The sequence below is a fragment of the Dermacentor albipictus genome, chromosome 1 (assembly GCF_038994185.2).
Source record: "Dermacentor albipictus isolate Rhodes 1998 colony chromosome 1, USDA_Dalb.pri_finalv2, whole genome shotgun sequence".
NCBI classification, from domain to species: domain Eukaryota; kingdom Metazoa; phylum Arthropoda; class Arachnida; order Ixodida; family Ixodidae; genus Dermacentor; species Dermacentor albipictus.
Window position 1 is genome coordinate 213,927,567 of NC_091821.1, and position 12,977 is coordinate 213,940,543.

Sequence of the window (12,977 nt, forward strand, 5' to 3'; positions counted from 1 at the left end):
TACTCAACTATAGATACATTGCGCGGTGTCCCTGCGGATTAACCTGTAAATCTAGAATGAGCCTGTTTTGCTTTGCTGGGATTTTTAAGTGGCGCGCTCGCTGCTTGGTTGATTTGAATGTACATGCTTTGTCACTGTAAACGTGAGACTATAGAGGAAATATTTCGTGTCATTCATCTCTCTGTTAGGAGCGAGGGATGTTCGAAAGCGCAGTTGGTATGTTTCCTGTTAAACTAGTGAAGGCACTGCGCAGTAAACTTTGATGCAAGATTGGGGAGGAAGCATGAAATATTGCGCTTATTTTCGCTACTTTCCGCCGGCTCACGTTTTACCATAAAGTGACAACGTGGTACGGGTTTTCAAATCGGTTTTGCCCGAACAAGTTAGCGAATAAGACGCGTTTCCCCGTCTTGGTTCCTTCTTGCGGCTTATTTGCTCAAGCTATATGTACGCGGCTTTGTAAGGGACACGCTGGATTTCATTACAAGATGGTTCTGATTCATTATTAAATAGCGAAAAATATACCAAAGACATCGGTTGCTCGTCCAACTGTAGAAAATACACATCAGCATATCTTTTGTGCCGACGTACGCGTTTGTATTTCGACGGTTTTCGGCTTAGTGAAGGCAGTGAGACGCACTTGTCGAATACGTTTCTGCCTTTTTCTTCACAGAAGCTGACTATTTAAACAATATTCCAGTATGAAGGCTTAATCTTCGCGATGCTTCATTATTGTTGTAGCCGACTATCCGGACCGCTTCCTAGATGAGTGGCAGTTTCTAGCCACCCCTGTTGGCTTCAGTACTTATTTAATCCCTCGCCTTTGCAATTCTGTTGACGTAACTTGTCAAAAAGAAGGAATGAATGACGGAAGGAAGCAAATGAACGTTATCGTCAGTCATTTCAGGATATTGAGCACCGGCCATCTATGCGAGGTGTAGAGCGAAGTAAAGAGATAGAGAGAGGACAGGAAGGCAGACATTTCCTCCCAACCGGGTCCATTCCGTGCCTTAACCGTGTCCCCTATTGGGCGTGGCGCGTAGCTCTGCGCAGCGGGGGCGCGTTCGGCAGGTCTGTCTGCTTGGTTGAGAGAGAAGGCTGTGCGACGTCCTTTTGTCACGGATGAGTCAGCCCGTGGCTGCAGTGACCTTCGCCCAGAGCCGCGGACGATGGGAAGCCATGGATCGATGCCGCGGTGTCTGGCGCGCCGCTCCACCTGGCAGGCTGGGCATTTGGGCGCACCCCTCACCCTACCCGCCCTGCCGCAATGAGGAGGAGGCCCAGCGTCGCGTAGCAGCCGCATAGTGAACTTGGATATTGTACTACATTTACCGTTTCGATTGTTGTGTGTGTAGCGTTCTTAGTACGGTTTTCTATTTTTTTTCCTTTTTCATTCTATGTCCCCGCGTGAAAAACTCCAAATTAAACGTCACTTCGTGCCCGCGGCAGCACTTTTCAAATCCAAGTCGGACTTGACTAACACTTAGAGAACGAAGAAATACTGAAGTATAAGACTTCTGTCGTGGGCGCCTTGTACTACTAGACCTGCGACAAAATGTTTTGGGCCCTTTGCCAATTTCCTGTTAACCGCAGAAACCAGTGCATTCAAGCGATGCCACTTTGGGTAGTGCATGCATTGCGACTTTCACTTTCAGCTGTCTACCGAAACGTCTTCACAAACAAACAACGTGAAATTAGTCGCCACTAGCACATTAACATCACTTTAATCACGTCGGCTCCAGGAGTAGCTGCGGTTTCGATCTTGTGCGTTTAGTTGTATGATTCGGGCTAACACATAGTGTTGCCGCGCTGTGCGGTGCAGCCGACACCGGTTGTAGCGGCGCTCAAGAGGAGGGGAGTATCTCGGTGCTGCGATGTTCTGGGCTGCTCTAATAGGCAAGAGGAGTCGCCGCAAGACAGTGCCGACGCTGATGTCTGCTGCGAGCCTGCTGCCACTCAATTAACGCCGTGTAGCACCGCAGTCGAGTCCAGCGGCGATGCGGAAGACAGCGAGCAGATCGATGAAGACTCGACGGCCTCCGTACGTACCGCTCTGTGGTTGTCAGTCGCGACCTCAGCTGACGCCCTGATGCCATTGTTGTTTGACGTTGCCGCGCAGTTTTCATGAGTCCAATCTCTGCGACGACTTTGGTCATTCAAGCTTTCAAAACGCTCTCGCGTCACAGTCACTCAATTCGCCGAGTTATTAAACTTGCTTTCCTCAGAGACGTTGCTGGCGAGGACTAATAACAGCACTGAGATTTGCGACGATAGTGTTCTAAACCCTGTTTAGTAGTACCCGGCGCTTTTTTTTTTTGTCTTTCCTATAGACGTCTCTTGTCGGCGATCCATAAGCACGAGGTTGCGGGATTGTATCCCGGCCCCGGCGGCCGCATTTCGATGGGGGCGAAATGCGAAAACACCCGTGTACTTCGATTTAGGCGCACGTTAAAGAACTCCAGGTGATCCAAATTTCCGGAGACCCCCAATACGGCGTGTCTCATAATCAGATCGTGGTTTCGGCGCGTAAAACCCAAATTTTTTTTATCGGCGATTTATTGTGATTCCGTGTGTTTAGCTTAGATTGGTGGTGAAAGCGCTCAGAAAATAAATAGAAGGGATTGGTTATGCTCACCTATTGAATTGCGTTGAAAGTTGGTTGAAAGTGTGAAAATGGGTCATCTGCGCAACAGTTTGTAGCGTTGTATGGTGAAAAAATAGACGTGGGAAGGCGAGGAAGGATTTGACATCGCGTGACGTTCATCCTTCCCTCTTCATGTTAAGGTTGTTCACGCTATCATTTTCTTTCTCACGGCGAAATGGAAGGGCACCTATTTGTCAGCAATGAAATTGCACGCTTTTTATTGGCATCACGAGGACATAAAAGAGCATGACATTTTTGTTCATAGTAGGTTGCGTAGACTGTAGTAGTACAAAAGAACGCTGCCTTATAAAATAAATTTCAATCCTGTGAGTGACGTCGTAGAAGGCCCAATTTTTATCTCGTTTTGGTTTCATTGTTGTCACATTGTCTGTACGTAACGTAATAAACATATAATGATGAGATACTGCTTTGAAACTGGGAAACCCCGTGATTTGATTTTACATATAGGATAGCCTACGCATGCGCGAGTACCGAAGCAGTTCTGACAGTATCCACAGATGTGTAGCCTAAGGATTTGTTAAAGCTGGCTTCACCACAATGAGGGGCATTGTGGGGGAAAGCCCGCTTGCGCAATTACTGTCCTTTTACAGACTGTATATTGGAAGCATGTGTGAAGGTACCATGAAAACGTGAAGGCTAATTTATCTTACTTATTGAAAGAAGCGCACCAAATATCTTACACTCGCACGAAGAAGTATTTATCTATATAGAGACGCTGTTCGTGGCGGTGCACACAAAATTTCATCGCATTAGCCTGTTCGCTCCGCCATGCGTCAGTGAACGGTCAACAGATTCCCGTCTACAGGTGTAATTAAACTTTGTGTAATTAATTCGAGGACCTTGTATCAGTACTGAGGTGTCTGAATTTAGGTGAGAAAAGCCTACCTATGGTAGCCAAATTCGAAAATGATCGTGTATCACTCTAAAATGCACGGCGCTCCTAACGCGGCCATCATGCATGAAAAAATGTATATTGTGCTTGCGTCATTATTCGTCAAAAGTGCCGGGGACTTTGATGTCGTGTAGAATCTAGACACCTTGTTGTAAGATCCTCAATGGCTTGATATTGTGCGCTCACGACGGGCACCAAGGACGCTGGATGACACTATGCATTGCAAGCGTATGCATTCGGCAACTCTATCGCGGTACAGACTAGCATTCGAAACTAACCCACCTGGGAAGTCACACCGATCGCTTGTCCTCGAAATGTCACTGGAATTTATACGCACTGCTTCCGTGTCTTTTCCTTATTTCTTGATAGCCGATTTGGTTGTGTCACAACTGAGTGAGAAAATCTTAGTGCAAGAAATTGCATGTCATGAGAGAGAGCGACCTCATCCGTGATGTCTCCACGTGCTTGATTGTGAGCAATTGTTGTCGACGACTGGTGCCGCATCTATCACTGTAACGTTTCCGTGTGCTGTCAATAGAGAGTTGTCGTATACTGCATTCACGACGCCGTTTAGGTTGCACACAAGTCCTTCCTGTAACGCGACGGCTCGTTGCGCACTAGAGGGGGATACACGGTAGTGGCCACGTGCGTAAACCTGTTGCGTCACCTGGAAGATAACGATGAAACCGTTTTATGAGGACCCATGATGCCCCCCCCCCCCCCCCCCCCTATACGTAGGCGCGCAAGAATCGGATACGTGCGTACACTGGCCTGCAGGCATGATGTTCCGTTCTTGCTGCGTTCTGCGCATGCACACTGGGCATAAGGTAGCTCTCGCAGTCACGCGCGCGCAGCACCATTGCGTGCGCTACGTATGCAGTGCAACAGCTATCTCATATCGCCCAGATGTCCATATACGACATGCAGCTATGCATTCAGCGAAATATGTAGGCGCATGGAGCTTTTACTGCATGGAGTTTCCAACAAAAAAAATTACTAGAAGGAACTTTGGGGCTAGCGTCTATGGGCGCTGCAAACACGGTATTTGAGAGAGCGTGGAAATGATGGTCAATACATAGATTTGCCTAAACTTTGTCCTTCTGGCTTCAAACAGTATTGTGCTTTGCAAATAAATTGCAATGTCACATTGCATTATGTGATAAATTGCAATAAACATTGACTTCATAATTAAATGAACAAACATAATGTCACGCGCGCACAGGAACATGAACACATCTCGCTCGTTGACCACAAACACTCGCTGTCATAACGCTGGCGTGATGAAGAGCGCCGGCAGCAGGAAGCGAACGCTCCTTGCTACCGCTTTCTTCACCGCATCTCGTGAAGTTGAGATTACGCCACTTCCAACACTGGGCGCGAGGGGACACAGCGCACGTGAATCCACCAGCTATCTTGGCTCGCCCTTACACTTTGCACCTGCCGCAGATTATGTAACTCCAAGGTACAGCTCGTGGGAAGCGTATACGCTCAACATCGCGGACAGCCATGGGCAAGCACGACCATCCTAGAAAGGAGACGCGCGTTCACATGTTTATTTAGGCCAGTAAAGGTAGATAAACGAAATAAAGCCACAAAAACGTCTGAAGCCACAAACACGGAAGATCGGATGAATCCAAGTACTAACCATCATTCACAAGGAAGCTGGACGATCGGAACGCGAGTTACCTCTATTAATTTTAGTAGGAAACTTTGTCTATAGATCTCTCCCATTCCAGATGTTATGGCAAGGTTTCGATATCGAGAGGCGTAGGCGACGCGCGCAAAACCTAACAGCTTCTGTATTTCCTCTGGCATATTGCGTTCCGTGCTTTCGACGGATCACGAAACATTAACCGAATAGTTTAGCGATAAGGAGCTGAGATTTTGTAACATATGCCACTTAGTCGTGATCAGCAGAACACGACTGCTGTGAAGATGAGCGTCTGTAGTTTGCACATAATCTCCAATAAAATGTTTAATTTCTGCAAATTTGGGCTCGTGGCATAAAGTTGAGAGATGTAGTCTCAGTTCAGCTTCCGTGGCTCATCTGGCACCTGTATGCGGTTGCTCGGTGGCTGCGGCGTTGTGCTCCTGAATACGATATCGCGCGTTCGATTCCTGGCCCCATTTAAAAGAGCACAGAATGCAAAAACCTCATGCGGTCAAAATTAATTCCCTAGGCTTCCATAACCGCGTTTTCTCGTAGCCACTGTGTTGCTTAGGGCAGTTACACGAATTAAACCCCATCAATCAATTGGCTCATTACGATTCTCTGACAGTACTGAAAACCACGCGGCCTTGTATTTGCGTTATAGTATGTTATCAATGTATTACGTTACTCGTCATTGCGCCTCCGAATCCTTGGTAGAACATGAGCGCCATCTTACTGCGGCCAGCGTGAGAAACTTGAAGCGTATAAGTGCGTCACGTTTTGTACACTCTATCGAAGTTTTCTTGCCGCCTGCGGCTGTCGTGTTGTGTCACACGGATATCATCGTATACCACACTGTTCCACTTTTTGTAACAGAGGTCATCAGTGCGCCACAAACGTGCACTTCTGTGTGTCTGCTTTTTCTTTTTTTTTCCCATGGGAACATTGGTCAAGGTCTCTGTGCCACTTCTGCCTATGAGGTGCGTGCAAGTATGGCTTCATTAGGATGTCTGCAGTTGTTGGACTGTTGCTGATGACGAGTTTAATGAGCTCGTTATGCGTCTTACGTTCTAAGAAGACTTCTTGGCTTTCATTCCAATGACCGCCACCGAGGACACTCCGCGCAGATGACTGCTGGGTTGCGTTCAAGTTCTTGAGTGCACTCTTCCTTGTATACTCGGCATATGGGGGTTCTGGGGTGAAGGAAGAACCGGACAAGCGTATCTTCAACTGTTGAAAGCCCCACGTCAACCATGTATTGATATTTTATTAAAAGAGCAGGCTATATTGTGGTAACAGTGAAATGCGGCCATGATACATGCAATGGCGCTTGAATGCTTGTCGCAGTAAGCAGGGCTGTAGATTAAAGTTTGAAGATAGTCTCTTGTAAATGGGTTGTTTACATCTCTGGGCGTGTAGAAAAACTCAGTGCCTTTCCACTCTGTGAAGAATGATGACCAGCGAAGCTGTGTATGTGGGCCTCATAATGGCGAACTGCACCTCCGACGCGGGTCGGCCCGGCATTGAACTATCTCCGGGATCGGCCCACATATGGGGAGTTTTTTGCTTACCACGCCAACGACACGAAAATTTCCTAGGACGGTAGAGGTATACAGCTTCGCTCTAAAGAAAAAAAAAAAGGGGGGGGGTTGGTATACAAGTGCAGCTCGTTGGTAACTATCTAAGGGTGAGGGATGAGTATGTTTGGGATGAAACATCTTGCCCGGCCTCAAAAATGTGGGCGCGCCTCTCTGCCCCTTTTTTTTTCCATTTAAACAAGGAAAGAAATATAGATATGCACCACGTTGTTTCTATTTCAACTTTTCAAGCCTTGCGTCGATGCACTGTATACTGTACAACGTCACTAATATAGAAATGAACGGCGGCTCGGAATTGGAATGATTGGATGGATGGCATCTTGGATACATACAGACTGGGATACATAGCGCAAAAAATGACACAGAGACAAGCAGGAACACAGGGCGAGCGCCGTCCTGTGGACGACCGCCGTCCTGGATTAGCGCTCGTCCTGTGTTCCTGCTTGTCCCTGTGTCATTTTTTGCGCTATGTATCCCAGTCTGTATGTATCCCACCAATACGCCCAAACTTCTTCCCTGCTAAAGGGCATCTTGGATGCCTGCTTCATCCAGGCTCTGCCCTAATTGCGTTAGTAGCATCCACTGGATGATAAATATGCAAATTCTGACGATTAAACCAGGGCGCTGGGTTTAAACAATGTTTGTAGCTTTATTCTTCCGCGGCTCCCTTGCCTCCAGTGGCCAGTTTCGACAAGACATATGCGGATTCATATGCTGTAGCCTAACATATACATACGGTTAACAGTAAATGGGCGCTTGTAGACTGTGGTTCGTGCATCCTGAGAATGTCCTCTAATTGCTTGTCAGCTTGAGTTCGTTGCCGTGCTGCATGCCGCGAGTCTGCCGTGCCAAGCGGCTGTCCGTACTGCGGTCATTCCTGGCTTTGAGCGCCTGCAGCCGGGGCTGCATATGGCTGGAGTCTGGACCGGGACAGCGTGACCCCAGTGCGGAACCCCGTGTGACGGCCTTCAACTTGGCCCAGCTCACTTCCGGCCGGCTGGCGTGGAGAGTTTGAAAACCATACCCGCGAAGCGCGTCGTCCCCGCCCGTCCTTGGGTGAGGAGGGTGCGCGTCGCGACCTAAAGATAGGGCAGGGCGCCGAGCCCCCCGGCGCACATGCGGCTTCTCTGCCAGCGCGCGTCGGGCCCGATGTGGTGGACCCGTTGTTTGTGTACATACATTGGGCTGCTCATGTGGCTTCGGCGGAGAGGGCGCGTTGTGCGCAACTATATACCGTCATCTTGCCCACATCAAAGCGCTACAGCACGCCGGCTCAGCTTGTCGCGTATCATATATTTCTTATCGTAGCAGTTACGTTGTAACTGTAAAGCAGTGGGCTTTCCAAGATATGCTTTTTTAGGGTCGAGAAGTTTGAACGTTGTGGGTGTTGCTGGCGGCTTGGATCGGTGCTCGAGGATTCTAAACACCGTGCTTACGTTTTCGTGCTTGGGGGTGTGCCCAATCCAAGCGTTTTATTTGTTTGTATTTTTTTACTTGGTGCGTACTATATTTCATCGTTTTATCTGAGCGATATCTGTCGCCTACCGCCATTGCGATCTTCTTTTTCTGACCCACTGCGGCTGCGAGCGCGATGTAAATATGACCAAGCGGAACAAGTCAGTGGATAATTCAGCTCCAGCGCTTGAAATGCAAATTTGAGTAATTTCTTCAATTTGTGCACTTAGGTGGCAGCGTACTCAGGAATTCACTGTGTCCTGAGGCTGCGGTGCGAATACTCATCAGTCAAATAGCGCGGGTATCAGAAAATACGTGATTCGCCGGCCCGTATTGCATGCTTTCCAGAAAAACCGAAGCTCGTGTGATCGTACACACAGTTCGCATCTGCCTGGAACGCGGTATAGTTGTGGCGGTTGAAGCCTGTCGCCTTCTCCAGATGTCGAAGCCGCATTATAAATAGCTGTCTCCAGCACATACATGCCGAGTCGGCTTCGCGGCCCGAATCCGGCGGTGGCTCGTGCGCGCGAGCGACGCTTGGCGCGCGAGTGTGTGTGTTTTGGCACGGGGCGGGTCGTCTGGTGGCCGCGACTCGGCGCCGTTGTCTCACTGACTAACATATTGGAGGCGTCCCTAAATAGTTGGCTGGAGAAACCTTGGCGACGTCTGCGGCGGCGATGCACGGAGCGGCAACCCAGTTTTCTCGGCGCCAGCCCGTTCTTTCCGGTAGGAGTGCGCCCCACTTCTTTCCCCTCCCTCCCTCTGGCTTGTCGTCCGCGGGGCTCTGCCCCCGCGACCAGACTCTTGGCAGTTGGCCACACATGCGAAAGATGGCACTTAGTGTCTGACGAGGCCTTAGGCGGACGGCGCGTGATGACTTGTGGCTCTATCTCGTGGGCGACGAGGCGACAGGGGAGTCTCTTTCGGTCGGGCGGCACGCGAATCCAGCTGAGCGCACAGCAGGCATCGTCGCGCGGTCGCTGGCAGCTGGCTGTGAACTTGACACGCGCTCCGAGGCAGCTGTAGTGCGCGCTCCGCTGTCCAGCGTGGACGTTCCTGCCCTGCCCAACGAGGACAAGGTTACGCGAGTGGTCCTAGTTACTCCATTATCTGGCCCCGACCGCTCGCCCACGCTTTATCGCTTTTACGACGGTCCTTCCTCCGCAGTTTATCGTTTTATAGGTGTGTGCGTTTTCTCGCCGAAGCCGTTCGTCCTTGCACCAGACGCTCATTCCCAGCGCGGAGGCGTCCACTGGCTGTGCGTGGCTCACTCCACGAAGTCTTTTTGATAAGGAAGCTGTCCGTGCAAGCGCTGCAAGCTGGCGACTCTGCTGGTGCGCGGTGCGCCCCTTCACAATGAAGGAAACCGACCATCATCCCCGTGCGCCCGTTGCGCTCTCCGGCAGCGAAAGTGGTCAGCTGGTCCGCGTCGCCTCTGTGCTCCGGCATGGCGTGCAGGGCTTCCGGATGTTCGGCATGGTCGCCCTGTCCATGTGCAACTTCAAGTATCCCGCCTTTCTGCCTCGGGGCCCCACCAAGATGGTCCGCAAGTTCGGTGTTGCCTGCCTGCCCGCCGCCGTGAGTTGCTCTCCCGGGCCGGCTCGCTGTATACCGTGCTGCCGCTCACGTAATGTGTGCCTCCTTGTTGATTGATCGCCACGGGGATCATTTGGTGACAAGCATGTGTAGTGACCCTGCCGGCGTTGCCTCAGGATCCTAGCTGCAGCAGAACAGTGCACCGAGAGCCTGTGGCGGCGGATCAGTGCGGATTGCTTTTCGCAGCGCGTTCCCGTCGAGATAGCCATTTGTTGACGTGTTAATTTTGCTTACAAGATCTGAGTCGAGTCTAAATTTACACACGCTTTGTTTGTCCCGAAAATTCTTCCTTCCGCCTGTTCCACTGGCGCTAGAGTAAATTGTATACGCTTCCTGGGAGCATATACGGTAACTCGATTATCGATTTCGGATCACCGGTCCAGCGATGCGTCCCCTAAACGCGTTGCCTTAGCGTACCGTGGAAGGTGTCAACTACGGTACCAGAGAGGCGTTTTCAGGAAGCGATATGCTGTCTTCCCTTTTTTCGTTGTTCCTCTTGAGGGCACGTGAACATGGTTTCTGTGCTGCCACCACGCTTGCAAACTTTTCCAAGAATCCATAGAGCTGTTCTGGGTAACCCAAAACCTTCTGGCCTCTCGTTACTGAAAGGGGTGCATAACTGTCGACTCGGTCCAGCTCAAGTGCTCACGCTCGTTGGGTAACGGTCGGCGAAAACCCATCGGCTGTTTGCTTCGCTGTGGCGTTTCCTTCGCGCGCTTGTAAGCAGAACAAGGGGACGCTCGTTGGTCCCTCCGGGTGGCCGACTAGCCGGTGCCTGAAAGTGAAAAATGGACCCATTGTGTCGCGCACCCCTGTCTGTCCTCTCATGTGTCCGGTGGGGGTCAGCTATAGGCTCCCTTGTTTCGCGCCCCGTCCGGCCCTTTTTATTATTACTTTTTTTCCGACCGTTTAACCGAACGCATCTCCTTCGGGGCGGTCCCTCGCTCGCCGCTGCTGCTACGGCTTCGCTTTCTTTACACCTGCACGGTTGCCGCCATCGAGTCACGTTTCGAGGAATCGGTCAGGATTAGCGCCGTTTTCCCACCGCGGCTGCTGCGAGCGCCTTCCTGCAGCTGAGCTCACATGCTAAATTCTTTCCAGGCGACGTTCGGCGCTCTTAAGTTTTTATTTACATCGTCCCAGGGAGGGTGTTCGCCGAACGAGCGCATTCCGAAGGGTCGTTGATAACAATCATAAGACCGCATGGAATGCGTCGTGACCCGTGCTTCAACTTGGGCAAAGCCGAAAATGCGGTAGCTTGCTAGATTTTACCGCTGTGGTTGTGTTCGCTTTCCATTCTTTCTGCAGCCTTTGTGTTGTGAGCGCCCCAGTACCGTCTTACTGAAGGCAGAAAAGTGAGGCTAAGCCAGGCCAACAACTTCATCCTGCTTTTGAGAGAAAATGTGTTTTCCCTTCATTGGAGACCGTTCCCCACACATGTTTGCCCATTTTCGTTGGCTGCAGTTTCCTGTATTTCTCCATTCCGCATCCTGTATAGTTTTAGCTGGTATTATGTCTGCTTATTCTATTTTTCGTATTCTGCTTTCCGGCTAAGCTTAAACAACGACCAAAATAAAATCTGTTTCCGCTTACAGTATCTGATAATGACGTGGGTGCTAGTTAAACTGACGCGAAAGGTTTTTGGCCCCTGCTTAGCGGCGGCTGTGCCGTGATAACTAAGATAGAGATATCCTGTTCCGGTACGACATGCGTGCGCAGAATTTACTTTGGGTAAGGCCAGTTTATATGCTCTTCGGTCGGTGCAGGCTGAGCTTGCAAGGTCGATCCAAATGGGTCGCGAAGCTTCGGGCGAAAGGCGGTTCAGTACAAATTGTCACGGACATGGGAGCAGCGATTGAAGCGTGACTATGTTTGGAGGGAACAAATATTTGGGAAAGAAAAAAAAAGCGTTTTTTAGTTCAAGCGTGGCACAGTTAGATTCATTCAACGGAAATAAAATTCCTGGTCAATTTTATATATTCGTGACGAGTTAAGAAAATACAAGTTTAATTTATTATTATTAAAAATAGTTTTTTTTTTCAGCGCCTATCGTTAAAGAGGGCGTTAACGCCACTATAGCTATCGCGCCACTATCACTATCCACGTATAGCGCGCTTACGTTGTTTTCTGCTTTTGGACCCATTGAGATTTTTCTTCTTATAAACACATTAAGTGTTCATAAATGATACACTTATACCGTCTGGCCTACTAGCTTTAAAACAGCCGAGTTTTCACCCCAGTATGCACGGAGGACGACACGGCCCGCGTCTCGTGTTCTCTTCTTCGCGATGAAGTTCTGCTTAGTTGCTAGAGAGTCACTTGCAAAGAAGAAAACAGCGGTACTTCCACACGTGCTAAGATAGGGACCGCAGGGATAGGGAAGAACATCTGGCATCTCCCTCTTCTTGGGCGAACTATTTTTCTGGCTCTTTATCCCCGCTCGTGCCTTATTTCGGTGTTAGTAGCAAATTCTGATCATAGCACCATGTTCATCACTCGCGCCTTATATATGAACTGCGATCGATCGGTTGGATTCCATTTTCTATATTGTTGGTAGTCGACGACCGAAGATCTCATACCAGATTTTGTTATCACTTCCTTATCAGGAACTTGGTCCGCCATTTGTATCGGTAAAGAGTCTATTGAAATCTTATGCGACCTAATGACTGCGTCCGGTTCTTGACGCATCATATGACGGTGCGAGGTTTGAACGAGTGTCGGGTCGCATTAGTTCCGACAAATGATCGTTTGTTCACTGTGTGCACGGCGAAGTGCAATGTCGTGACATTTGACCCAATCGCTAAGTTGTTTATCAAGCGTGCGGCCTGTCCAGAAAGAAGCCCGATCAAGCTTCCTATGCGAGCTGGGCAGTGTGCGAAACTTTCAGCGACAGAACATTTTTGTGGCAGCTATGCAATGTATGATGGCACGTGCGCCTGATAGCCTCGACCTGCGGTGGTTGCATGCTTTTTTGACTCTCTATTAAAGGTGTGAACGCCAGCATTCGAACCGCGTAATCGAGGATAGACGAGCTCTATCAGTGATAAAGGTTTCATTTTACACATACTCGAGCCAATTCAACATTGTAAGCAAGCTCACTTACGACCGTGTCCTAGACTG

The 12,977-nt window shown here is 49.6% G+C and overlaps 1 protein-coding gene across 7 annotated transcripts in view; it reads left to right on the plus strand.

Annotated features, from left to right (window-relative positions):
- LOC135900084 (puratrophin-1-like) overlaps window positions 1–12,977 on the plus strand; it is a 716,878-nt gene that overhangs the window by 639,815 nt on the left and 64,086 nt on the right. For 6 of the 7 annotated variants that reach the window (XM_070530832.1, XM_070530837.1, XM_070530833.1 and 3 more), the window contains one exon: window positions 1,823–2,041. The exons of the other annotated variant lie outside the window; for it this stretch is intronic. In XM_070530832.1, the coding sequence (XP_070386933.1) occupies window positions 1,823–2,041 (219 nt within the window). The remainder of the gene's footprint in view (window positions 1–1,822; window positions 2,042–12,977) is intronic. 7 annotated transcript variants of the gene reach the window in all.